Source organism: Sphaerodactylus townsendi, linkage group LG16 (genome assembly GCF_021028975.2).
Source record: "Sphaerodactylus townsendi isolate TG3544 linkage group LG16, MPM_Stown_v2.3, whole genome shotgun sequence".
NCBI classification, from domain to species: domain Eukaryota; kingdom Metazoa; phylum Chordata; class Lepidosauria; order Squamata; family Sphaerodactylidae; genus Sphaerodactylus; species Sphaerodactylus townsendi.
Genome location: NC_059440.1, coordinates 19,622,408 through 19,648,239, shown reverse-complemented (window position 1 = coordinate 19,648,239; position 25,832 = coordinate 19,622,408). Strand labels below are relative to the sequence as shown.

The window sequence follows — 25,832 nt, the reverse complement described above, 5'->3', positions numbered from 1 at the left end:
AGAAACCCTGGCTCCTGGCACTTTTGCTACAGAGCATTTGTCCTTAAAGAAAGAAACTCACGGCTAAGGTTGTATATCAGTTTTATTTGTGAAAGCAAGCTTGAGGCCCTTACAGCTGTGAAAATAAATGGTTAGTATTCAGAGAAATCTCAGAAATGGGAGGAACTGCTGAATAACATTTGTCTGGCCTTGGGACTCAGTGCTCCTTCTCGTGACATGCAGTGGAGACAGACAGAAAAGTTTGAAGGTAACCCATAAACTTTCAGCTTGTGTGCATCTTTCCAAGTGGTAGTCTATATAGGCGGATACCAGGTGGTCATTCAACGACATTTATAAATCTCTTCCTGGCAATCACCTGCTCTAAGTTTTTGACACAGAAGGAAAGACCTTTCCTGTCTTCTTTGCACACCATTTTTGCCTCCCCTTTTCTGCATTTCACACGTGGAGGGAGTCTTTGGCACAGGTAAACTGTGCAGTGTGGCTGATTGCCATGGGCTGGAGAAACTGGTTCTATTTTACTGTGCACCCTCAAAGCCAGGAAAAAGTGCAGTGATGGCAGCAATTTATCTGTCTCCATTCCCAATTTTGATGGCTTTGGATGTTCTGTCAAAGTCTACCCTGCAAATTGTGAATGTTTTAAAGTCTTGCTTGGGGCTACAAGAGACAGGCAGGTACCAACATTAGCATCCCCATCTTACATTGTATGCCCCTACGTTTCAAGCAGGCACTAATGAAGGGTGTAGTCAGTATTATTATCTATGGACCAAGACAAAGTTCCTATGTGTACAGAATATGTAGTGAATTCAGATTACCGCCTCCATGCCCCTTCTTTTGCTTCTCTTCCTCCATGAAACTGCACATGTTAGACACGGATGGAACTGGATAAATAAAAGCAAATAGAAATTGTAGAGCATCTGGTCTGAAGCAAGAATCTGCCCATGAAGGAAGCCGGTAGTATCCCAACAATTTTCCCTATATCAGAAGAAAAGCTGAGCTTGGACGTGACCTTTCCCATGCAGGCTGACCAAACTTGTGATTTCCATCAGCCAACCAAGAACAGGAGCCTCTAAATGGCCTCTGGTACCCTTCACCATATTTCTGGGCTTGAGCTTGGGGGCCGTTAGGAAGCTGAGAGTGTTCCACCCAGCTTCTCATATGAGGTTACAAGCCAGGAGGGATCTGGTAAGGATATCTGCCTTGGCAATCCCCTGCAGGGTGTCCTTTCTGGTCTAAGCATTCCATTTTTATCATGCCATGCAAGTGGTTGTCAGCATTATTATCTACAGACCAAGACAAAGTTCCTACTTGTACAGAATCTGTAGGGAATTCAGATGACCGCCTCTGTACCCTGTCTTTTGCTTCTGTTCCTCCATGAACCTGCACACATTGGACATGGATGGCACTGGATAAATAAAATAGAAATTGTAGAGCAGTTGGTCTGAAGGGTCCTTTCTGGTCAAAGTATTCCATTGTTATCATGCCATGCAAGTGGTATCCTAAAGCAGCTAACAGCCACAAAAGTTTTGAAAGTAAAGCCCATCATCAGTCCCGGAAAAGAACAGTGTTCCAAAACCCATGCTGGAGCATCTTAGCTGCAATAGGGGAGAGATGATACTTTTTGTACTTCAGTCTATCCCCCAAATAACAAGCGGCAAGAACAAAGTGATTTATATGCTGAAGAAGACTTTTTTTTCGAAAACGCATATTTTCTGCAGAAGGTGTTTTATTTCTGCATACCTGCTGAGCACCAGGAGAGTTGTTCTGAATACCTCTTAATCTCCGTTTTGGAAGCTGGGCTTTGGGACTTGGTGAGCCTTTATTGACCTGCCTTTGGGCATAGTTCGTGGCATTTATTCACTTCCACAACACCAGCCTCTAATATGATATTTTGAAATATCGATATAAAGAGAGGTTGGAAATAACAAGTCTCTGTCCTCCAGCATCAGCAGCAGGAAGTGTTGTGTGGAGGGGAAAGTGGGGTGGGGAGAGAATGTCTGCTCTAGGACAGTCCCCTTCTTTAGCAGCCTGTGGTCCAGGGAATTGCTTTGCATCTTTCATGGGGGGGGGGTTACTTTTGGAACAGTAATATTGGCATAAGTGCAGCTTATAGGGCAAAGCCAGCAGTCTTCATTACTGGGTAAAATGAGATCTGTGCCTTTAAGAATCACTTGATGAACCAGGCCTAAAGATCTCTCTGCAGAAAAATTCTGGAGAAAGGAGGGAGTGCCTGCTCATATGTAAACAGAGAAATGTGAGGAGAGCCCTTGGCAAGCCCACTGCACAGAGAAGAGTCCTGAGATAAGTGCTCCAAGCCTGATAAGCCTATGTAAACTTAGATTGTAAGTTCCCTGGGGCAGGGAACATCTGCCAGTCTGTCCACTGAGAGTTGTGAAGTCAGAACTAGTCTATGTGCCGCTCTTGGTAGAGGTACCAACTCTGTCTCCCTGATGAGTTAAACATGCAAACGTATATAACTTTTTTCTTTTCATGAGAAGCAACTTTGGGAAGCTGCATATAGGATTAGAAAAATGTGGGGTGGGAAAGAAGTTCTCGACCCTTTTGTTGTTGACTGTTTGTTTGTTTTTAAATTAAAAACATCCTTCCTGATTATTCTCCTTCCTCCATTCCCCAATATATGTGTGGGTGTGTGGGTGTGGGTGTGCGTGGGTGTGCGTGCATGTGCGTGCGTGCGCGTGTGTGCGTGTGTGTGCGTGTGTGTGTGTGTGTGAGAGAGAGAGAGAGAGAGAGAGTTTGTGTAAGGCTTGGATTTGGGAGACCCAGGTTTGAATCCCTGCTGTTCCATATAAACTTGCTGGGTGAGTTTGGGTTTGTCTCACACTCTCAGCTTCACCTACCTCACTGGGTTGTTGTAAGGATAAACTGAAGGAGAGGGTGTAAGTTGCTTTGGTTCCCCACTGGGGAGAAAGAAAAGGTATAAATAGATATCAGCATCTTTTCCCATGTGGGGAAAAAATATCTGGGGATTAGATTTTGAAATGTGAAGTGGTGAGCCAGCAGAGTGAAATAATTCCTCTGCTCCTTATGGCCACTTCCCAAGACTGCTTTTTATATTATAATCACCAGGGAGGATCCACACATTTACTTGTAGAGTATAGTTTGGCCCTCTGCCTTTATGTGCATGTGTGTCTAATTTTAACCAAGACTAGCCCAGCACTGAATGTGAGACAGGTGGCTGTTCATGGAGTGGTCAGGTGGGAGGGGGAGGCTTCACTGAAGGTGCTGGTGTCCCTTACCTAGTTCAGGCTGTGTCTCCTGCAAGGTGGAGGCAGCCATGTTTGAAGGGATGATGTGAGAAAGAGGCCAGCCTGTCAGTCTCTGCAGTGGACATGCTCTGCATAGGAATGGGGGGAAGGAGGCGGTGGCAGTGCTATCAACTGCACTGCAGCAGCAGCTGTACCGCTGGTAGAACAAAAGCTCTTTGGAAAAACAGCAGAGCAGAAGCCGTGTACGGCAAACCTGTGCTACTGAGAAGCTGCAGCTGATATCCCGCCCTGGTCTCTTAACCCACAGGAAGCTCTGCTTGGCTAAATGTCAGGTGTGAAGCAGGCAGAGAGGGCAAACAGAGACTCATCCCCATCCTCCCACCCTCCAAGAACGGAGTAAGAAGGTACACAGGCGGCACTTTCAGTCTCCTGCAGTTGATTCAGTAGGGTAGAGCTCTTGAAATATAATTGCTAAGTGTTGACAGTGCGATCCTAGGCAGAATTACTCCAGCATAAACTCCACATCAACCAGCGTGATATATGCAAATCTTCTGTCAGCAATGTGTTTGTCCTGTGAACACTGGACAGATAATCTAGGTACTTTTAACACAGAACACTGGACAAATAATCCAGGTTCCTTTGAACCTGGTTCTGGTTTTGGTGAAGTTGACCCAGCATTCATTTTAAACTCTCTTTGTAAACCATCTATCTAGTTAGATGGTTTAGGGTTTATTCTCCAGAGGTGTTGATTAAAATTCAAGACAGCAATGTAAATCCATACCTGTAACTCCATAAACAAAAACTTCTCCATAAATAAGAAACAAGGACTTGAGATTGAGGGAGCCCACAGGTTTGGCTGTAGTCAGGAACCTGTATGGTGTAGTGATTGTGGAGTTGAACCAGACCTGAAGGCACCAAGTTCAAATTTCCACTCAAACATAACACTTAATGGCTGAACTTGGGTCTTAATATTCTCTGTCAACCTAAGCAATTTCATAGTGTTCTTGTGAGGATAAAGCCAAATGTGTAAATAGAATAGAACTTGGTGGGATGACCATTTGTCTGACCTCCTCAAGTGTTACGAATGGGGCTGTCATTTTTCTTAAAGACTAGGATAGTTGGGGCTATGTGAGGGCACATGTTAACCTTTTTTGGTGCTAGGGCCTTTGGCCTGACAGCTGAAGGGAAGCTCCACTTCTTGGGGGGGCTTTGGGCATCCTAGAACCGTGGTGGCGAACCTTTGGCACTCCAGATGTTATGGACTACAATTCCCATCAGCCCCTGCCAGTTGGCCATGCTGGCAGGGGCTGATGGGAATTGTAGTCCATAACATCTGGAGTGCCAAAGGTTCGCCACCACTGTCCTAGAACCACTGCGAACATAGGGTCTCAAGCACCTGATCAAGTGCTACAGTGAATGGATCTTGTGGGATGGACTTTTGGGCTTTTGTACAAAAATGTCACAGGCTGGGCTGTATGTATTTTATGACTGTTGGGCCTCACTGTTCATTGATACACTGCACCCAGGTGTATAGGTGGGTGTTTATTTATATATTGCGTCAATAACTTCCATTTACATGGAAGGCACTGCATGTTCCTGGTGGTGGTTTCTCAAATTGGGAGAAGCCAAAAGTTCGGAATGTTCGCAGGCTATGACAGTTAAAGAAAATTTGACAGTTGAAGAGAAAATGGAGGTATTTTCTTTTCCTGAAGGACTGGCAGTCCTAGAAAAGTCAGTCTGTATAGCTGTGAGGAAGGCAGTTGACTGAAAAGCAGCTCTCTTCTGACATGGACCTTTTGTTTTGAAGTGTTGTGTTTGTATTGATTTATTTAAAGCCGTGTTCGTTCTACCTTATCTACTCAGACCCACGGCGGCTAACAATGCACTGCCCAGGTTGCAAGGATACAGTATACCAATTAACAAGGCTTATTTATCAAAATGCTCAAACTGTGAAGTTAAAGGGCATGCACAACTACAGTATTCACAGTGCTGTGAGGAAAAGTTGCTTCTCGGAGCTTGCAGAGAGCATATACCGGTAATTCATCAAGGATCCAGACCATCCTGGAGCGTATGGCGAGACAAGGGTCCAAACTAGATGTGACAGTATCCGTCCGACCACCCTGAGGACATCGTTGCTATTTTAAAGGGATTTCAAAATGTCACACGGGCACAGTCCTGATCGGCCCCACAGCACAGTGCTGTAGTTTTCCTTTCATATCTTTTCAAATGCTGAAACCGCTCTGAGGAGGAATAGAACCATTTTGGCATTTGATAAGGCACAGGGAAGAGGGATAAGAGTCCCTCGGCCTGCCTGTGTGGCATTTTTAAGTCCCTTTTCCTGAAGGACTGGCAGTCCTAGAACACATCTAGTTTGGCCCTTATTCACTAACCCCGGATTTGTGACTAATCGCATATATGCTGGTTTAATGGTATTCTAAACTCCTGATTTTATACTATTGGTCCCCCCTCCAACCCTTTATGATAAAAGCTGTTTGTTTAAGCAGCAGTTGGGTTTGCATGAGGCATCCACAACTCAGCAAGCCTCTCTCTCCCTCTCCTGCTTCAATAAACCTATATTAAATCTTTAAGGTGCCATGAAACACCTTTTTGTGTTGATTTTTGGGTCAGGGACCACCAGTAAGTAACACTTTTGGGAGGCGGGTTATAGCTGGTCCCACCTGACTGATTAACCCAGCTTGGGAATGCTTTTTTGTTGGGTCACTGTCCAAGGGATAGTACTCTCACACACCCTTTCCCTGTTTTGATGCAGATAACCAGTTCAGAATGTCTATCCTGGAGCGGTTGGAGCAAATGGAGCGAAGGATGGCCGAGATGACTGGGACTCAGCAGCACAAGCAAGGAGTAGGCGGGAGCAATGGCAGTGGCAATGGAGGTAGTCAAGCACAGGTAAATGCTCTGTCCCTGGTTTTGCCCTTCCCCTTTTAGTCCCCAGATGCTTTGTGGAACCCGATGGCCTCTTGGGACATCTTGCCCAACGTGTCTTAGGGCATTTCCCCACTCACCCTGATCCCCCCTATGTCGCGTGCTGCTCTCAGTGCGCGGCATCCCTGGCGCGCGCCCAGGCATCCCCACGACCCCGCGCTCTGCACGGGGTCATCAAAAGGCGCCGTTTTCTCCAGCGCCAGGGTTGCTGCGTGCTGAGGGGGTGCGACAGCGGCAGCTTCGGGGCGGCTGCGCTGTCCCTGTCCCTGTCCCTGTCCCTGTCGTGGGGAGTGCCCTGGGACCCCGCGCTACTTGAGGAGAGTAGCGCGGGGCTTAAGGTAAGTGGGGAAAGGCCCAGAGGCTCTAGCCTGCTGCCGGTGGTGCCGCAAACCTGTAGGAATTTAATGAAAAGCCTTTTAGCAGCCTGAATAGCTCGGAGTAGCCAAAGTTGTTCAGAGCTTGGAAGCTAAGCAGAGGTCAGCATGCTTATTTGGACGAGCGATCTGAGTTGCTGTGTAGAGAAAGAAAGATCTGAATGGCTTTGCAGAGGAAGGCCTTCACTTCCCCTCCTGTTTCTGAGCTTTGCCTCTCTCTCGCAGTGTGTCTCAGGGGCAGCCAACTTAGGGAACTGCTTTGAGAGCCGCGTGGTCGTTGTGTGTGAGAAGATGATGAGCCGCGCCTGCTGGGCCAAATCCAAGCACCTCATCCACTCCAAGACTTTCCGGGGAATGACCCTCCTGCACTTAGCAGCTGCCCAAGGCTACGCTACTCTCATCCAGACCCTCCTCAAGTGGCGGTAAGCCCTCGACCTCCTGTGGGGAGGAGGGGAAAGAATGGAAGTATTTTGAAATGGAGTATTATAGGAATCATGAAAAGTGGGCTCAGTTTTGTGGAGGAAGGGGAGTAATAAAGATTCAGTTTGCCTCGCAATGGGTTTGCCTTTGGTGCGGAAGAGCAGGGGCAGGCCCCTCGGCATTTGGGGCTCTGCTGGTGCCAGCTGGGGGCCTGATTGAGTGTGGGGACAGGGTAGAATCCACTTTTTTCTATAGTGTCATAGCCTGTCACTCCAGGGTTGGATTATCACACACACCTTCCTTTATGCCCACAAATGAGACATGCTCTCACCTGAGATGTCCTTAAGTGTCCAGGGCAGTGTTTCCCAACCTTTTCAAGGTCAGGGTACCCTTGACATCACTCTTCATATCTCACGGTACCCCTGTCGCCACCCTCCACCTTCCCCTCCCATTGCCCCTGCTTGCCACACCCCCACCTTCCCCTCCCAGGGTGAAGGGAAGCATTGGGGGTGGTGGTGGCTGCTGACCTTGTGGCAGGCCCTGCCCCATGGGCCAGCTCCATGTCCTTGCTGGCACCGGTGGGAGACACCACAAAAATGAGGGGGGGGGGTAGTGTTGCTGCAGTACCCCTGGGACATGCTCACAGCACCCCAGGGTACCACGGAACCCTGGTTGAGAATGGCTGGTCCAGGGACTGTGTGACGTTGTGGCATTTCCCCTGTGGATAACTTTAAGCCCCAATGTTGTGATTCCTTGCATTTCCCTTCTGCCTGAGATGGTCCACTCCCCACCTCCATGAATTCCAGCTTGCCTTCAGGCAATAACCTAGAGTGACTCATCTCCTCCTCGTCTCTCTAGCACCAAGCACGCTGACAGTATCGACCTGGAGCTGGAAGTTGACCCCTTGAACGTGGACCATTTCTCCTGCACTCCTCTGGTAAGTGGTGGTGCCTTCTTAGCCTTGCTGGTGTGATCTTCACTAGTTCGTGAAGACCAAAGATTGGATGGCATGAGATCCATGTTCAGAATTATGCACTGGTTTCAAACATGCAATTATGTGCAGTGCCTGGCAGAGCCCTTTGTGTGCATACATTATCCTGCTATGATCTGCATTCATAGGACTTGTCATGTTTCCAAAATGTGCCAAGCCTGAACACTGAACATTTAGAGAAAGGGCCTGGAAATATTCGGTGATAGACCTTTCATACGTAACCCTCTTTCTTCCAGATGTGGGCATGCGCCTTGGGCCACCTGGATGCAGCCGTGGTCCTGTACAAGTGGGACCGCCGTGCCATCTCTATCCCCGACTCCCTTGGGAGATTGCCCTTGGCTATTGCCCGGTCCCGGGGCCATGTGAAGCTGGCCGAGTGCCTTGAGCAGCTGCAGCGGGAAGAGCAAGCCCAACTCCGACAAGACCCCCAAATCCCCTCCCCTTCAAACGAGACCGGCAGTGAGACCTGGATCACGCAATGGCACAGCGAGATCGTTGCCTCTCAAGAGCCGCACAAGGGAGTCACCGTGATTTCCAATTGCAATGCAGGTAAAAGCCATTTTCCCCAGCTAAACTCACAGAGAGACATTCAGGGAACAGGTCTTGCCCTTCGTACCCCACTCCACAGGGACTCAAACAGGCATATCCCTTTTGCAGAATGAATGCCAGTCATGTGTCCCAGAACCAGTTCAGCCCTGATTTCTGTTCTCTTTGGTTTCAGAGTTGAGACGGCCTCGGTCTGAGCCCTCCAGTTACTACAGCAGTGAAAGTCAGAAGGATTACCCAGCGCCCAAAAAACACAAACTGAACCCCGAATATTTCTGTGCTCGGCAAGAGAAGCTTCTTTCCACAGCTCTCAGCCTGGAGCAGCCAAGTGCCCGGAAGCTAAGCTCCAGTTCTAAGCAATCCCTCCCTGAGACAATCGGCCCCAGGCAGGGGTTGAGAGACTATGCCCGGGAGTTTGTCCCGGATGTGGCCGGGTACCGCAGTTCCAGTGGGCAGGCAGGGATCAAATGGAACCCAAAGGATGCTTATGGTGGTGTCTCTGCCGTGCAGATGACAGGCAGCCCAAAGGGGCTGGTTCTGGGGAAGGACTTGGGGGCTCAGCAGTTGCGTCAGCGGGAACAGATGAGCATGTTGATGATGGCAGACCGGGAGATGGCCGAAGCAGAACTGCTCTCCTTCAGGAATAGTTCAGAAAGTGAGGACTGCTTGCACCACATGGACGATCTGCAAGTAAGTCCCTGAAGCAGGGGTGGGGTGGGGTGGGGTGGGGTGGTACGTACCATCTAAGTCAGACAGAAGTCTGACTGTAATGGAAGTCTGCTCTGTAAATCGCTTTCTGCAAAATGTTTCCCTTCACACATTATGGAATCTTTCTCCACTTGTATTTTTGGGATCTTACCTTTTTTTGTCTATATGCTATACACAAACAACTTGCTGTGTGGAGAGATTAGCTGCATGGAAAGATTTTAAGGAGCTTGTACGTGTGGCAACCAGCACTTTGGGACCAAACTTCTATGGGCTGTAAAACACGATTTTCTCTGTCTCTTAAAACTGAAGGACCACATTGCTCTTGGGCTCCCAAAAAAGTTTGCTACCAGTTTAAAGAACCATTAATACCGCAGTTGATTCAGCTGATTTACGAAAGTGCAACTGTAAACTATTTTAACTTCCTCCCCATACACATCAGGCCCGATCCATAAGCACTTAAACCTTTCAGCACAGTCTTCCTCAGAAGTAAGTCTTTGGCTCATTCCGCACATGCACAATAATGCACTTTGAAACTGCTTTCAGTGCTCTTTGAAGCTGTGCGGAATGGCAAAATCCACTTTCAAACAGTTGTGAAAGTGGTTTGAAAACCCATTACTTTGCGTGTGTGGAAGGGGCCTTATATATTTTGATAGGATTGATTTCCAAGCATGCCTCGAAGCAGTACACCCTGACAAACACCGATGATCAGTTTTTCACTATACTTTAATAGAAGACAGTACTTTCTCTTTCACATATTTCCAAGAGGAGAGTGAATCCACAACTGTGTCAATATTGATAACAAGAAAACCCTCTTAGAAGTCTGGTTCTTCAAACATCAGTGAAAAACTATGGGTAATTGTAATCAGAATTTCAACCTGTTAACTTTAGAAAGAAATTGCTGCAAATATCACGAAAACATTGTTAAGCACCGTAAAATCTTTACATGAGCACATGCAAGGGATGGTGGGCTAAGCAAGTGTCTAATGGTTCCCTATTAGATGTTTTGCTACATAGAACTAGGATTTTTCCCTTCAACTTGCTGTTCTCACATGCCCAGAAGTGAGTTTCAAGGTCAAGCCCACAGTGGGTCTTCAACAGGAAACAAGATTTTGTCTGTGCACCACTACTCAGTTCCATCCAAAGGAGGGTGGGATTTGCAGCAAGATTTCTTACACATATAGACCAATGTGTGACTCAGTGGCGTCTGTAAAGGCGTCTGGGTTGGTCTTGTTCATTGGAGACAAACCATCTTTGCCTCATGGCACCTTTGGCTTTGTCTCACCTTCGCAGGAGGCAGATCTCAGGCAGGAATGCTGCAGTGGCTCTGGGGGAGCGCGGTATAAAAATGTAACAATAAATAAATAAAACAATAAATAAAATAAAATTCCTTTTGTGGGATTGAGAGAGACATCCCCTAACTTCTGTCTCCCTTCCTTGCAGGTGACCATGATGACTCTAGCAGAGCATATCATTGAAGCCACACCAGAAAGGATCAAGCGGGAAAACTTTGTGCCAATGGAGACGCCACTGGTGGAGAGGACGGAGAGTGCTGCTCTTAGCACCTCAATGAGCTGGCTGGCCAGTTACCTTGCGGATGTTGACCATTTACCAAGTGCTGCTCAAATAAGGTCTGTGGTGTTCATTCACCAGGACAGATTGGGCTTCTGCTTCTCCTGGGGCAAGCTCTGAAAAAAATTACTTCTATGGATTTTCAGCTAGATTTAATATATACTGAGAAGAACTGTGGCGGGCACCTATTGGCTAGTACTTGTGCCATTACCAACATAAAGTGCACAACAGTTCTGCTGTTCTTAAAATATTTGTGACTTTTTAAATTAACAGATGAGTATATACCCATGGTGGCAAACCTTTGGCACTCCAGATGTTATGGACTACAATTCCCATCAACCCCAATTGGCCATGCTGGCAGGGGCTGATGGGAATTGTCGTCCATAACATCTGGAGTGCCAAAGGTTCGCCACCACTGGTATATACACACAGATACTTAATACTGTTAACTATCCTGTTCAAAACAGAGAGAGTAAAATATATTTTCAAGCATATACTTAAGAATCTGTATTAGAAACATTAGTTTCTCTCCTCCTTGCCAAAAAACCCCCTAAGTTAGCTGATATATTATGCTTCAAGTGTTGTGGAATAGCTGCCAACAAGCCTACAAATGAAAATATTGATATCTTAATATAAACTATCTTAGTAATAAATGTTGAATTCTGTGGGAGAAGAGCCCACCTTTCTTGTTCTTAGAAGACCATGCCTCGTCTTTGGCCACTTCTGTCACAGAACACGAGGTGTCTGATCCTTGTGACTGTCCCCTCTCGTTGCAGAAGTCTGTATAGTGGAACCCTGACCCCTTCTTCCAACACCAGCCTGAGCCCTGCAAGCTCACCAGTCAATGAAATGGCTTTTGAAAAGCCCAGCCTCCCTTCAGCGACTGACTGGTCGGAATTCCTAAGCGCCTCCACCAGTGAGAAGGTTGAAAATGAGTTTGCACAGCTGACCCTCTCCGACCACGAGCAGAGAGAACTCTACGAAGCTGCCAAGCTCGTCCAGACAGTCTTCAGGAAATATAAGGTGACGAGCAAGAAGACCTCATCAGGGCATATGTAAAGTTAGGAATTTTGCCCCAGTGTCCATTGCTTTACGTGTACATTGAACTACAGACGCCACGTCATCACCCACTTGTCCAGTTTAGAGAGAGCCTTCAGGAAGCTCTTCCCATTCTACTTTGGTTTTCATCATGACGCTGGACTATTCATCTCCAGACTTGCCCATTTTGTTAGTCATCCCTCAATACCGGATAATTTATGAACAAATCAAATAGCACTGGTCCCAGGACAGTTCCACTGCAGGACCTCACTGCTAAGTTCTCTCCATTTATTCTTATTCTCTGTTTCCTGTTGCTTAACCAGTTGCTAATCCTTGAAAGGGCCCATCTCTTACCCACAACTTGGGAATTATTTTATTTTTTGCTGTCAAGTCACAGCTGACTTATGGCTACCACACAGAGTTTTCAAGGTTGTCGAGACAGGGGGCCTTTCCCTACTTACCTTAAGCCCCGCGCTACTCTCCTCAAGTAGCATGGGGTCCCCCGACACTCCCCACGACAGGGGCGGCAACAGCGCAGCCGCCCCGACGCTGCCCCTGTTGCGCCCCCTCAGCGCGCGACATCCCTGGCAATGGAGAAAACGGCGCCTTTTAATGACCCTGCGCGGGTTGTGGGGATGCCCGGACGCGCACCAGGGATGCCGCGCACTGAGAGGAGCGCGCGGCATAGGGGGGATCCTCGAGTGGAGAAACGCCCAGGATTTCCCTTTTGTAGAAGCCACACTGATTCTAAGTCTGTTGAAATTGTATGTGTTTAATAATTCTTCCTTTAAGAACAGCTTCCACTATTATACCTGGATCATATGTCCGGTTAAGTATTCTGTAACATCCTCCATCCCCCATGTGTTTTGTCTCTGGGGTGAAGACCAATTTTAGCAACATTTTTGTTAGGAAATCAGTAGTTTCACATTTGACTTCCTTATGAACACACAAGTGTACATCTTTCAGATCTAGGGACTTATTATTTTTTTGTTTGCCCCACACCCCTCATTAATTCCAGTCTACAGTTCTCTGTATTATAATTCTCTTTTCCCTTGCAGGGACGGCCCCTCCGGGAGCAACAGGAAGTGGCAGCAGCTGTCATTCAGCGTTGTTACCGAAAATACAAGCAGGTGAGCTGGGGATTACTGTGTTGTAGAAATGGTGGGTAGCCATCCTGGGTCAAGGTCATGTGTTAGTTCTGGTCCTTCGCTCCACTCAGTCTTGAGGGAATTAAACTTTCAGTTCTTTGGGTTGGTTTGTTTCAACAGAGCTGCAACAATAGTGGTAACATTCCACTCACGCTGCATCTGGGTTCTATCTCCTTCATGTCGACTCAGACAGAAAGGAGAGGAAACACAGCCCTTCTACTGGATATCCAAAGTAGCCTAGAGCAGACAAATGGCTCACTGCTTGGTGCAGCTGTTCTAGATGGCTCCACTTCAGACTGCAGGCAGCAGAAACAATCACATGACTTAATCTTCCCACACATAAGGCAATTTGCAATGCAATTCTGTATAATTGCTCCAGTCTAAGCCCGTTCAATGGGTTTAGACTGGAGTATTCTGCATTGGACTGCACTGTTGGGTAACTAGATACCAAAGAAGAGGATTCCAGCCTAGCCTTCTCACTGACATGCTAAATTTCTGAGTACATGGATTCTTTCCCAAGGGGGAAACATTCCATCACACCATCCTCCATTTGCAATCTGAAACAGAACCGTTCAGGAATAGTTCTACCATAAGCTCCGTGCAATACACATTGTCATGGTCTGGAATCCAAGTTTTAGTCTGAGTTTTCAGCCACAAGAGAAAGAGCTTCTGTAGGCACAGTGACAGAACTCTTCTGCGCCATTTGAACCACCATCCTCTCAAGACTGGCTATTGGAGCATTGAGGTCTGATGGCAGCTGCCTACTGTTTAGTTCCCAACAGAGAATTCCCACCCCCAAAGCCTAAAATTGCAGTTGTTGGCAACACTGAATTCAGCAGGCCATCCTTAGTGTCTGATTCTCCCTTGAGAGTCAACCTGAGACCTGCTAGGGGAGCAGCCAGCCTTCCCTCTCTTTGCTGATGACCACTTCAGATGAACGTTAATCTTGTATTTTCTGTTTCTCCCCCCCAAGCTTACTTGGATAGCCTTGAAGGTAATGAATGCAATACACACCATTTGGGCTCACCAGCTTCTCACGTTCATTGCAAACCAGGGAAATCCTCATGTTTTGCTAGAGATACTTGATCATTGCATCCTGCACTGGACAGTGCATGCCCGCAACGCTGCTTTGTTATGAATGCAAGCCTGTACTGTAGGCAGGAGACTAGTCTGTTCCTCATAGGCCTGGCTGGAGCCAGGAGTTTTTCTGAGGAGGGGCATCACAAATCCATGCAAAACAGAACACGTCTACTATGTTTCATTCGATTACATTGCGAACGTTACCGTTAATAATAACAATGCTTTAAAGTGCCTGAGCGCCTGCCACTGAGTCCAGTACCTTGGCCTGGAGGTGGGCAGTTGTCCTCTTACTGAGCAGCTGGGTAAAATCCTGCTCCCATTTTTCTTTATGTCTCCATTAGTACAAGGGCTAGGAGTTTTCTTTTAAAACAAAAGCTGGAAATTCATGGAAGGGGCTCAGATTCTCCCAAATGAGCCACCCCCCTGTTCACTTTAACTCTCAGCTGGTTAACTGGTTTATGGAACTGGACCAGGAAAGCCAAAGAAAGGGGGCTGCATCTTCCCAGGTCCTTTGAGCTCACTAAGCTACTCAGCACGTGAAGATCCAGTTTGCCTTTTTGACCAAGGAGAACGTGCACAACTGAATCACAACACCTTTGCTCTCCTTTTTTTATCTCTTACACATTTTATAGTGGAGAGAGGAGTTGCTTTTGGTGGTGGAGGAGTGGGAGTCCTTCCCTCGGTCAAAGACAGCAGCTATTCGTGAAGAGTCTACCAGATGCTCAATTGCTCTGGATGCTTTCTCGGTTAATGGACTGGATACGGCAGTGAAAAGGGAGGGGGGCGGCATCTTGCCATTGTCATGAGCTTCCCAGCTATTGGTCAGCATGGAGATGGAATCCAGGAACAGATCAGCCATTGGTTTACTCCAGCAAGTCAACCCTTATTTCCTGAGCAGATACAGAGTGTAAAGCTCCCATTTGGGGCTTTGACCTATTCACTGGAAGGGAAGTAGTTGGACCGTGCAGGAGAATGAGTCACTGTGTCCAACAAGGGGAAATTGCCCTCTGGCCTAGGTCTAGAAGAGGCATGGACAGATGTCAGCCCAAGCTGCTGCTACTAATTTCCTTGCACTGAGTGTTGGGGTTCTTTTGAAGATGAACCCATCTTCTGCCTTTCCCTTTCTTGGCCCTTCCATGGCCCAGGTTTCTCAACCTTTCTGTATGGCATTTGAGGTGCATCTTATTTACACTACCCTCGACCTATTCCCATCTCCTTGGCAGAGTTCACAAGTTCTTTTAGTCCCCAGTGTTCACAGACCCGTGCTCCTTCCAAGGGCCACCTAAAACACACCAAGCTCAGCCAGTGTGACTCAGTGTCATTCAGACTGTTCTTATGACACCCCCCCCCCCCCCCCGATTCTCTGGCTTAACAGCTTTGTGGATCAGGCTGTTGGCTTCACCCATGCAGGCTTCTTTTATTATGCATTTTTCATGTAAAGTCCTTCTTATGGGAATTTATCATGCAAATATGCAGTTTCGTATTTTTAAGTATTTTTGCTGAAGTAATTTTTAAAACAGACTTCTTCAGATTCTTAAACAAGACCACTTCTCTGCCAGCAACCAAAATTTGCTTCAACGTTACAGTGAAATAAGGTCTATATTTTGGCCTAGTTGGCAGTGATATCTACCCCATCCCCTCCTATTTCCAAATTGACCAATTTAACCTTTGGGGAGCTCTGAACTGGTTCACACATCCAAATTCATTACTTGGTCAGCCGAACATCGAGTGATGACTTGCGTGTGTGAATGTGCCATCATAGATCTAAAGCCTGAGGCAGAACATGCCTGTCACTTCAACTGAACCAGTGGTGAACATGCATGTATGAATCACCTCTCTTTGGAATTTCCAAGATGACAAAGAAGAAACAGGCAGGGGCGGAATAATGTTCCCCGATTCCCACCCACCCCCCTTTCCTGTATTTTTCTGACTCCCAAAGGAATAACGGCTTCCACTATTCTTGCAATGAAAACAAACCCTCCCCACCCTGCAAGCACAATTTGGTCTCTGGTTGGAATAGTAGTTCTGGTCTTGCCTTTGGAATCCCTGCTAACATCTAGAAGATTTCAGCCTTCCTCTCCATTGTCTCTTCTTTTGTAGTATGCACTTTATAAGAAGATGATTCAAGCTGCCATCCTGATCCAGAGCAAATTCCGAAGCTATTATGAGCAGAAGAAATTTCAGCAGAGCCGGCGAGCCGCTGTGCTGATCCAGCAGTTCTACCGCAGCTACAAAGAATGTGGCAAGAGGAGGCAAAGTCGCAGGACGGCTGCCCTTGTGCAGCAGAAGCTCAGGTGGGCTTGCTAGGGGAAGCCAGGCCAATGGCAGGGGCGGTGCTCTCCGCCAGGGATACCCCAACTCCAAATGAGTTCTGGGGCAGTCCAGACTGCCCCCCCCCACCCCCATTTTGCCTTCCTGGTCCATCCCTGTGCTATTCCTATTATGTATGTTTCTATCCAAATAATGCACTCTATTTTGGTTTATACAAGTTGTTTTCTATTTTTAATATTGTTCCCTTGACACACACCTAAGATGGCAAAAACTAAGATGCGTGTGCCAAGGTAGCATAGAAAACACCAGTTTTCAGCTCTCTCTCTTTCTGTAAAATTTTGGCCATATGCGCAGTTTTGCTTGGGCAAAACAAAGGCATTTGTATTTCTGAATTCCATAAGGATGTTAAATAGAACAAATCTGATCTGCTCACTGAGGTATAAATTATGTATTTTATATTGCAAAACCTGTAAAATACATTTCGGCTTGATAAGAAAGTATGGCTTATATTCCAATGTTTTCCAAAATTCATATCCCCTCTCCACAAAAAATCTTTTTTTGGCTTTAAAATGTTCAGAAGTTTTACATCTTTGTTAGAGAAATATTCCCCTCAAGGGTCTCCTTGTTGCTGCCTTATGATTCTGACAAGCTCCCTGTTCTCTTTTTCTTTCTTTTCATAGAAGCAGCTTGCTCACCAAGAAGCAGGACCAAGCTGCTCGCAAAATCATGCGGTTTTTACGACGCTGCCGCCACAGGTAAGGCATCGCCTGCATTCAAGCTTTCTGTGGTGCATCTAGCGATAGATTCAGCTTGAAATTTGAAAGCAGTGGCGGTCATTTGGGTGTGCTGCGAACAGCTCCACGAAGGAGCAAAAATGCGGGAGTGCAGCAGACCATGGACTAAGTTTTGGCTTTGGTAGGAGGCAGCAGAGCAAGGACAGCGCTTGCTGCCTTTCCCTTGGGCATTGGCCATGGGATGCCCTTCAGGACTGGACTTCAGTGGACCAGGGAGAAGAAAATGTGCTGCATTTCTGAGGGAAGAGAGTGCTAAGTCTCAGTGGAGAAAGTTGCAGCAGAAGAAAGTTGAAATCTGAGGAGGAAACCATGGATATAATCTAGCCTGACTAAAGGGACAAGAGGTTAAAAATCCAGGCCCAGTCTCTCCACTGATCTCCTATAGTACTAAACAGGAGAATTGGGGAAGGTAACGTTCCTTTAGGAAGAAAAGCCAATTTCCTAGCATTTTAGCATTAGAGTTTCTGGCTCTTGCTAGGTTAGCAGCACTCCCTAATTTGAACAGGAGACCACAGCCTATAGGTTGGCACAGATCTCCTGACCCTGACAGGTAGCTGGCTTGCTGATTTAGCATCCCTGAATCTCGCAAGTCCCTTTTCCCACACACATCTGGAGGCTCCATCGGGGTCATCAGAAACTGCAGCGAAGAAAACTGATGAAGTTGACTTTGGGGTAAGTGTAATAATAGAAGCCAGCTTCCTGTTAGACAGAAAGTCTGGATAGTGCTGTCATTCCACCAGATTTCTGAGTCTGGCTAAAGAGCAGTTGTTAATCCCATCCTTGAGAAGTGCCAGCTTTTGGCCCTGTGCCCAAAATAAGTGTTGCTCACTAAACATTGGCTAAATATTTTGGAGCTGGGAAACACCACAGCTGCCCCAGGGTCAGAGCTGAACTTGGACACAACAAGATATTTGTGTTCCCTTAATCCCAGCAGCCCTGAGCTTGTCTGTACCTGACTTGATGTACATGCGTGTGGTTTCTTTTATGCTGGTTTAAGAAATTTCTGTGCTGGCTCTTTTTACAAGCCACAACTTGCCAAATGTAGTTCAAAAGCCACGCTGATTGCATGTGTGAGGGGGGTGGAATTGGACTATGCTCTTAAGAATTATCATAGCTCTTGTCAGCTACAAGCCAATATGTTTTAGTTGTTGTAGCTGAGCAGTGGGCAGATTTGCTTAGGAAATGTACACATTTGCCAAGTGGGAAAGTTAGCTTAAAATCATAATTTAAATGAGTTGTGTGATAATCTGAACCAGTTATTTAAATGAGTTACCCAGGTGCACATACTACAGTTCCTTTGTAAATCAAAGTTAGGCAGCTGTGGGTTGCAAACCCTGGTTACAAAGGAGCCTGATCTGCTACGGTGTGCACGAAATATGGAATCATGTTTAGCTTAAACAAGGCAAGACATTTCTTCCAAGTGGGGAGAGGGGGGCCGTGAGAGTGCAGTTCCTCATCCTGGCTTCTCTGTGGGGAACATGAAAAGAGTCCTGCTGGGTCAGACCAAAGGGGGTCCATCTAGTCCAGCATTCTATTTTTGGCAGAGATCAACCAGCTTTATCAAGTAGGCAGGTCACAAAGGCTAGCCTGCCGGCTCCATTCTGTGTCAGCAGCTGAACAACCTTTGAGAGAATTAGAAGGTGAAAACTGCCACTTTCTCCTGCCCTCTGCTTCCTGTAGTCTCTTGCTATGACTGCTAAGGTGACCCAGGAGGCTTTGGTGAGGGGCTTGTCCAGAAGCTTTTTGGAAGTCCAAGAACATAATACCTTCCAAATGTACATTGTCGAGACATTCTAGCTTGCAGCGCACCACTGTTGCATCTGCACCAGACCTCTGTCTGTGAGTTTTACTCCATTCCTCCCCACCACACACAAACGTATGCACACAGCAGAAGATAACAAAACTCATACTGGTAGGGTACCAACAACTAAAGAGCATGAGCAAAGAGAAGAGGCAGTCTTTTGGGCTCAGGGCAGCCCCTGCTGTGTGAATGTTGTGTTTTGTTTCCCCTTTGCAGCCATTTTTGTTCATAACTCAGTTCAAGCCAGTTCAGTGCTAGAATGCAGCTTTGCCATTGGGGGAACCCTTCGACCTTACTGCTGATGTCTTCTAGGATCCTGTGTAGTTTAGACACCAAATCATCATCAGCGTCCCTGATGGATCCCTATGCAACTATGTATTGAGCAGCAGAATGCCACCAACAGGCAAGATAGGGGTTTCTACAGAAGTGGACAGAATGTTCAGATATGTAGAAACATGTGAAAGAGCACCCCCACCCCCACCCCACCCCCTGATAAGGGCTAAGCACAGTCTCTATCCTCCAATATTCACACTGTTGAGGGTCTAAGCCCCAGTTTAAAAATACAGAGGGAGAAAGGAAAATGTTTTTTCTGCAACTCATATGAGCACACACTATCATACAACAGGAAATGGGGGGGGGGGATTCCAATTCCTTATCATCTCCACAGTTCTCTGCAGCCCCCAACATGTAAAGTATTACTGTATCTTTGCACAAAAGATCTGGGAGTCCATTTGGGCATGTTGGGAAAGAGAAGCGAGTGGAAGGGCATCCTTTGGAAAAGCGAAACACGGTCATTTGGGGCTCTCTCTGGGAATAAGTGGCATAGTAGTGATTATGGGAAATAGGGATTAAAATTCCCACTCAGCCATGATGCACATCAATTGGTCTTGGTCCAGTTATTCTCTCTTAGCCTGGCTTGTCCCACAATGCTGTAAAGACAAATTGTGTATGGAGAGAAGCACATATGCCATCATGAGCTCCTCGGAGGCAGGGTGAGATAAAAAATATATACATGAATTAATTGGAACTTGGAGGTCCCTTGTGAAGGTCGCAGATTTGTTGAAGCACAGTAACAAAGATCTCAGATTTTGATCACTGTTGGTTGTTACTTTACTCAATTTCTAACCCTGTGTAACCCTGGGGGCATAGATAAAGGACCACGTTTTTTATACAGGGATGGTCATCTGTAATGTTCACATAACTCCTCTCTGTAGCTAGCAAACCCTGCTTTCGTCTTAGGAGTCACCTCAAAATGATTTCTTTTCCCCCAGCCCAGTATTTTTGTCTTAATTTTTGCTCATGGCCTTATATTGCTGTGTGACAATGCCAGTGCACACCTTGGTACCTGCAAAAGAAAGGTGATGAAGCTCAATTCCTTCTCTCCCCACCTTACCTGCCTACCCTTCTCCCAGCCAGACAAGTCCTCTGTTGATCTGAAGCTATTGAATACGATCTCTGTTAACGGTCTGTGTGCTAATAGCTCTTTGCTATTGTTTTGCTCATCTGAAGCCCTCTGGTGGACCATAGGCGGTACAAAAGGGTGAGTTTAGCTGCCTGCTGGCCCATTTCTCTTCCATTTGAAATATATCTATATATATATACCTATATTAGCTCTCCCTCTCTATATATAGATGTATATATCTAATTTTTTGCTTTCTGCTTGCTTGCATGGGGCTGCAGCTGAGAGAATGCCACTAAGTTTCATGTCCATTGAATTCTCTCTGAGACAAATGATAGTGCAAACTAACTCTGTTGCGGTTACTAACACTGCCGCGTTGTACAGTCTACAGTAGCTGTTACAGGTGCATGAATTGGACGGGAGGGGGTAAGACGATGGGGCAGTTCTATCCATTCATCATGGAGCATGCTGACATATGTGGGGGCCAGAAATTGTTGACTGTTCTCCCCCACCCCAGTTGCTTCAGAGCTTTCTTGAATCTCTGCCTAGCACCGTGATACAAGGAGAACATCTGCTTTTCTCCCCTAAGCAAAAGAAAGTATCTAGCAACAAAGTCTTGGCACGCTCCTAAGTATTTGTTTCGGTATATTGAAATGGGTTTTCACTTCCACTGCTGGGCTGTTGAAATGAGTGTTTCCCTATTATTGACCTAGGGGGCACTCACTGATGGGGATTCCAGGGTATAAACCAGAACTAAACATGCAGCTCCAAAATGGGGCAAATAACATCACTTAGGGCCATTTTGGCTTGGAAAAACAGTGCAGGGGGAGGAAGAAGCTTCTCCCACCCACCCATCCCTCAAACATATACATTGTGGTTATGGCCAAATCAGGCTTCCGCTGTGCTTTACAAAGCAGTCCCCTGCAGCTGCTGTGTGGCTTCAGAGAAAGTGAGTCTGGGCAGGTTCCCCAGATATGTTAACAAACATAGCATGTTGTTGGGCCCCAGATAATAACTGGGGACTGTCCATGCTGATGTTCCAGTCTCCTCTCCAGAATGGGGTAGAGGGAACAGTATCAGCCCCTGTGATCAGCAGGCTGCAGGAAGCCTCGGGAGTTTGCCAAGCAAGGTCTGTCTACTTCTTGCTTCTGATAATAAATACACACGCACACAAATTGTGTATGCCTATTACCTCTCTATTGCCTTTATGGAGCTGTCACCCAGTTCCGTTCTTTCTAACTGGCAGATACCGAGAGCTATCTGGATGGGGGTTTCATAACTTGCTTATGAAACAAGGATGGAGCCATAGTTCACTGGTACAGCACCTGCCTAACATGCAGACCATCCCAGGTTCAATCCCTGGTAGTGTCTCAAGGAACAAATGGTTGGAGAGATTTATGTTAAAATGTATGCCTTCTTGTACTGTCCTCAAGAGGCACTCATAATCTTCCTAGCCAAATACACAGCGTGAAGATTACTGAATAAAGTTGCTTCCCATTGAGCTCTGTATGTGTCCCAGTTCACCCACACCATCACTACCACCGTGGGCATAATAGCAAAGAAAACCTTTGGCAAGTTGTGAAAATACTACAGAGATACCTGAGACTATGTCTTCCTGGAAGAAGTCTTCTAGTTGTGTTAGAAGAAGCAAGTTTGTATATTTGACCATTTTTAGAGCTTGTCTGTACTGCAGACTTAAAGCTTTTCTGTCTACCCAGAGAACCCGAAAGTTGGAGTTCGGGGGTTGGAGATTAGGGATTGAAGATTTTCTCAGCTCTGTCTCCAGCTACACAAACTTTTAGTCAGGTCAGTGCTTTCAGGTTGCCCACCAGGAACTCAGTTCCCAGGTAAGCAAGGCAGGAAGATCTCATATCTTCCCCTGCACCATTTTTCTGACTCTCAACCATCCTAAAGAGTCCTGTTGGTTAAACTTTCAGGAATCCCATCAGTAAATATGGAACCCGCAGTGGGGCAAATACCATCACCCAGGGCCATTTGAAATTGAGAAAATTGTGCAGAGGGGGCTGAAGCCTTTGCGTGCCATAGTTCCAATCCAGATCAGGCTCTGTGTGCCTGTGAATTTAGTTCCCAGTGAGGAATTTGCAAGCCCATGTGGCTTGAATGCATCTGGGACCATATGTTGCAACACCTAGGGTTCCTTGGGGTAAGCAATAAGGTTTGTAGTGTGGAAATGCCTTTATTAAATCCAAACCATTGCAGAGGTCACATTAAGAGCAGCATCCTGTGCAGTAGGAATTTTTTGCATCCATTCCAGGCCATTGTTGATGTTTCCCTGATGAGGCTGTTTGGATTGGCCAAGGATGCTGATATGATGGGGAGGGGGATATTCCTGGTATGCCTGCAAACTGATGCGTGGGTGTGGGGGATGGGGGTGGGGGAGGTTTGACCAGATCTTGGATGCAGATCTGGCTGGCAACTGTATAGATCTTGGTAGTGATGACTAACATAGGCCATACCCGTTATTTTTTCCTACACCACTGACCGCAGAGAACCAACTACAGTAACTCTCTGTGCTGAGCGATAGTCAGACAGACAGATAAGATTCTAATACTTTTATGAAGTTATATTAAGAAACCATTTTTTTTGCCATTTACTGCCTGTTCTGAATCTTCAGTTTGTTTGTTTTATGTTTTGCTTGATGTCTACCCTCGTCCTGTTTTCCAGACCTGAAATGGCTCTGGGACACTATTTGCCCCATTGAGGTCACCTTTGTGTGCTCATCAGTAAACTTGGAGCCCACTAATAGGAAGAAGAAGAAGAGTTTGGATTTATATCCCCCTTTCTCTCCTGCAGGAGACTCAAAGGGGCTTACAATCTCCTTGCCCTTCCCCCCTCACAACAAACACCCTGTGAGGGAGGTGGGGCTGAGAGAGCTCCGAAAAGCTGTGACTAGCCCAAGGTCACCCAGCTGGCATGTGTGGGAGTGTACAGGCTAATCTGAATTCCCCAGATAAGCCTTCACAGCTCAGGTGGTAGAGCTGGGAATCAAACCCGGTTCCTCCCGATTAGATACACGAGCTCTTAACCTCCTACGCCACTGCTACTCCTTTTTGAGAGCCTTAGGTAGGGGTGGAGTTTTTCATTGGCTTGTCAGCTTCAGGAGAGGGCAAACGCAGCTGTATGTAACCCTGGGCCATGATTTGCAAAGCATGCCCTGTGGAAACAAATGGAAAGTGTGGGGAATGCAACAGGATCCCCGAAGCCTCCTAGTAAGCTGTGCACAACTGTATCTGCCCAGGCCTTTTAAATGATGTGTCACAAATCAGTGATATGTTTATGGGGAATTTTAAACATCAGCGAGATGCACAGACCAGGGGAGCCGTTGCTTGCCTCATTCTTTCTTTCAGCATTTTGCTCCCAGCCCACTGTACTTCCAGGATCACAGACGGGTTTGGAGGAATTACTCCAAATTACTCTGTGTTTAGAGAAATGGCAGGAGGGGCTTGGTGTCACCGCTGTTCCTTGCGTGCATGTTCCATTGTTTGTTTGTTTTTTAAATTAGGCACAAACTGTGAACTTATGTGGCAGGACAGCCATGGTCATTCTATATGATTTGTCCCACTCTGCCATGCAACATGTTGTCTTGGGTTGCCAAATGCCTCTCTTTGTGCCTGCTCTGCAAGTGAGAATTTTAATTGCATGTAAAATTGCAACCCAGTCTCCAGTCACTCTGAAATTTGGCAGGGAGGATCCTTTGGGTAAGGGGTATGTTCCCTGACCATTTATCTCAAGGACAGGGTTTCTCACAGAAGCTGATAGAAACTGGAAACTTATCTAATAATTCAAATACTAACCCAAAATTTGGAAAGGTTGCTCATCCCTAGCAAACCCATAATTGCGCTAAGCATTTTTAGCAGTGTGGGAAGGAGTACAGATTTTTGGCCTTGCTTGTCTGAGAAAAGATCTGTTTCAGTTGTGTAGCTGTGTAGCAAGATGTCCCTTCTACATCAGAGGGGATGGCTGATTTCTAGCTCCTTGCAGAAAAGTTTGACAATTTCCAAGCCAGGTGGATTGAATTTAATGGGTTTTGCTGTACCTGCATTTTTGACTTTCCATATGCATATGAAATGTTGTCCTTTGGGAGCTGAACTTCCCACAGAGGTTCTCTGTGGCTTTTTAGTATGAATGGGAAAATGTCCTGCACCCTGAAACCACCCCAATCCTAGCCTCATTGTTAGAAGTAGTATAGAATAATTTGAGGTATGGTCAGGCACTACACATTGTGGTAAGTATGGCTGTCACACTGTCTGACCTGGCAGAATTTTTGTTTTCTTCTGAAAACTGAAGGCTCATCAGAGGGCCAACTGCTGTACCTCTTCCATGGACAGGAGGGCTGTCCGGCTGATCCTTGTTTGTCAGGCTTTAGAGGGTCTGTGAGGATCAGGGCTTGTGATGAGTGGGAATCAGATCTGGGAAGAGCCTCCCAGCGAGATGTATTCATAGCCAGGAAGACACATGCAGGCTCATTCTGTGAGTGCTACCTAAGCAGGAGAGTGAGGAGTAGGTGATTGGGCTAACTGGTGGGGAGGCTGAGGAATAAGGGAGGAGGCCTGAAAAGGCCATTGAGTCAGGAAAGCAATGAGTTAAGCAAATGGTTCATTGCCAGGGCAACACAATGCTTGGGGAGGATGGAAGGGGCCTGGGGTAGCCACATGGGGGCCTCAGAGGCCTCTGTTTTGTAAAGAAAGAAATTGTTGCTCTGAGAACGGGGCTGCAGATCAGCTCCCAGACGGTTCAGGACTCAAGATGACTCCGCAACCCTGCAGCTGTCAGTTATGATGAAACCTGGCCTGGAAAGAAAAAAAAAGAACACACGATGGTGTAGCGTGTGCCAAGGGGGCTGCCACAAGTTGCCAAAGTAATGTTGTTCCGTTTGCCTCTTTCAGGAGCTGAATGCTTTCGAAGCACAAATCTGTATGTTAAGTTGCAGGCCGCATGCTCTGAGGTCTCTCTCTTATTGGGCCTCTTTCTCTTTTTGTTTTGCAACCCAAATGAGAGATCTGGAAAGAGGAAAGAGCCCCCATTTCCTAAATTACTCACGAACCATTTCTGCTCTAAGAGCAACAGGTAACTGCTTATGAAGCTCTGTCCTGGGCCTTGACCTTCACCCTCTTTTTTTGACCCACCGATTCTGCTGTCAGTTTCATCCAGCATTTCTTGGCTGGGCATTTTGAACAAGACAGCTTTGCAGCGTGCTTTTACTCACAAGCCATTGCCCTCCCTTTAAAATCTTTTTCTCTAGCTAGACCAAACTCATTTGCTCACTAAATTCTCAGCTGAAGTTTGGGGGGGGGGGATAACGGGAGAGGCTGCCGCTGGCTTTTCAGGGCTTTTGCTTATTCCATTGCTTTGACGTGTAAGGCCACTTTGCAATGTTTTGAACTGGCAAAGAGAGTCCCATGCTTGTTGTGGTGGGGTGGAACCCTTACAGGATGAGATGGCATTCATCATTCTTTATTTTATTAAAACTAATAGCGAACTAAGTGGTCCAAAAGCTAGCAAGTA

At 46.6% G+C, this 25,832-nt stretch overlaps 1 protein-coding gene across 3 annotated transcripts in view; it reads left to right on the top strand.

Moving 5' to 3' along the window:
• The window catches only part of CAMTA1 (calmodulin binding transcription activator 1), a 58,199-nt gene that overhangs the window by 25,425 nt on the left and 6,942 nt on the right, over positions 1-25,832 (top strand). The window contains exons 5-17 of one of the 3 annotated variants that reach the window (XM_048518482.1): positions 5,995-6,131; positions 6,767-6,963; positions 7,820-7,898; positions 8,189-8,501; positions 8,674-9,188; positions 10,647-10,834; positions 11,552-11,798; positions 12,872-12,943; positions 13,935-13,955; positions 16,142-16,335; positions 16,993-17,067; positions 20,417-20,447; positions 25,326-25,394. In XM_048518482.1, coding sequence (XP_048374439.1) covers positions 5,995-6,131; positions 6,767-6,963; positions 7,820-7,898; positions 8,189-8,501; positions 8,674-9,188; positions 10,647-10,834; positions 11,552-11,798; positions 12,872-12,943; positions 13,935-13,955; positions 16,142-16,335; positions 16,993-17,067; positions 20,417-20,447; positions 25,326-25,358 — 2,102 coding nt within the window. In that variant the 3' untranslated portion in view covers positions 25,359-25,394. The remainder of the gene's footprint in view (positions 1-5,994; positions 6,132-6,766; positions 6,964-7,819; positions 7,899-8,188; positions 8,502-8,673; positions 9,189-10,646; positions 10,835-11,551; positions 11,799-12,871; positions 12,944-13,934; positions 13,956-16,141; positions 16,336-16,992; positions 17,068-20,416; positions 20,448-25,325; positions 25,395-25,832) is intronic. The other 2 variants (XM_048518481.1, XM_048518483.1) reach the window with 2 other exon arrangements.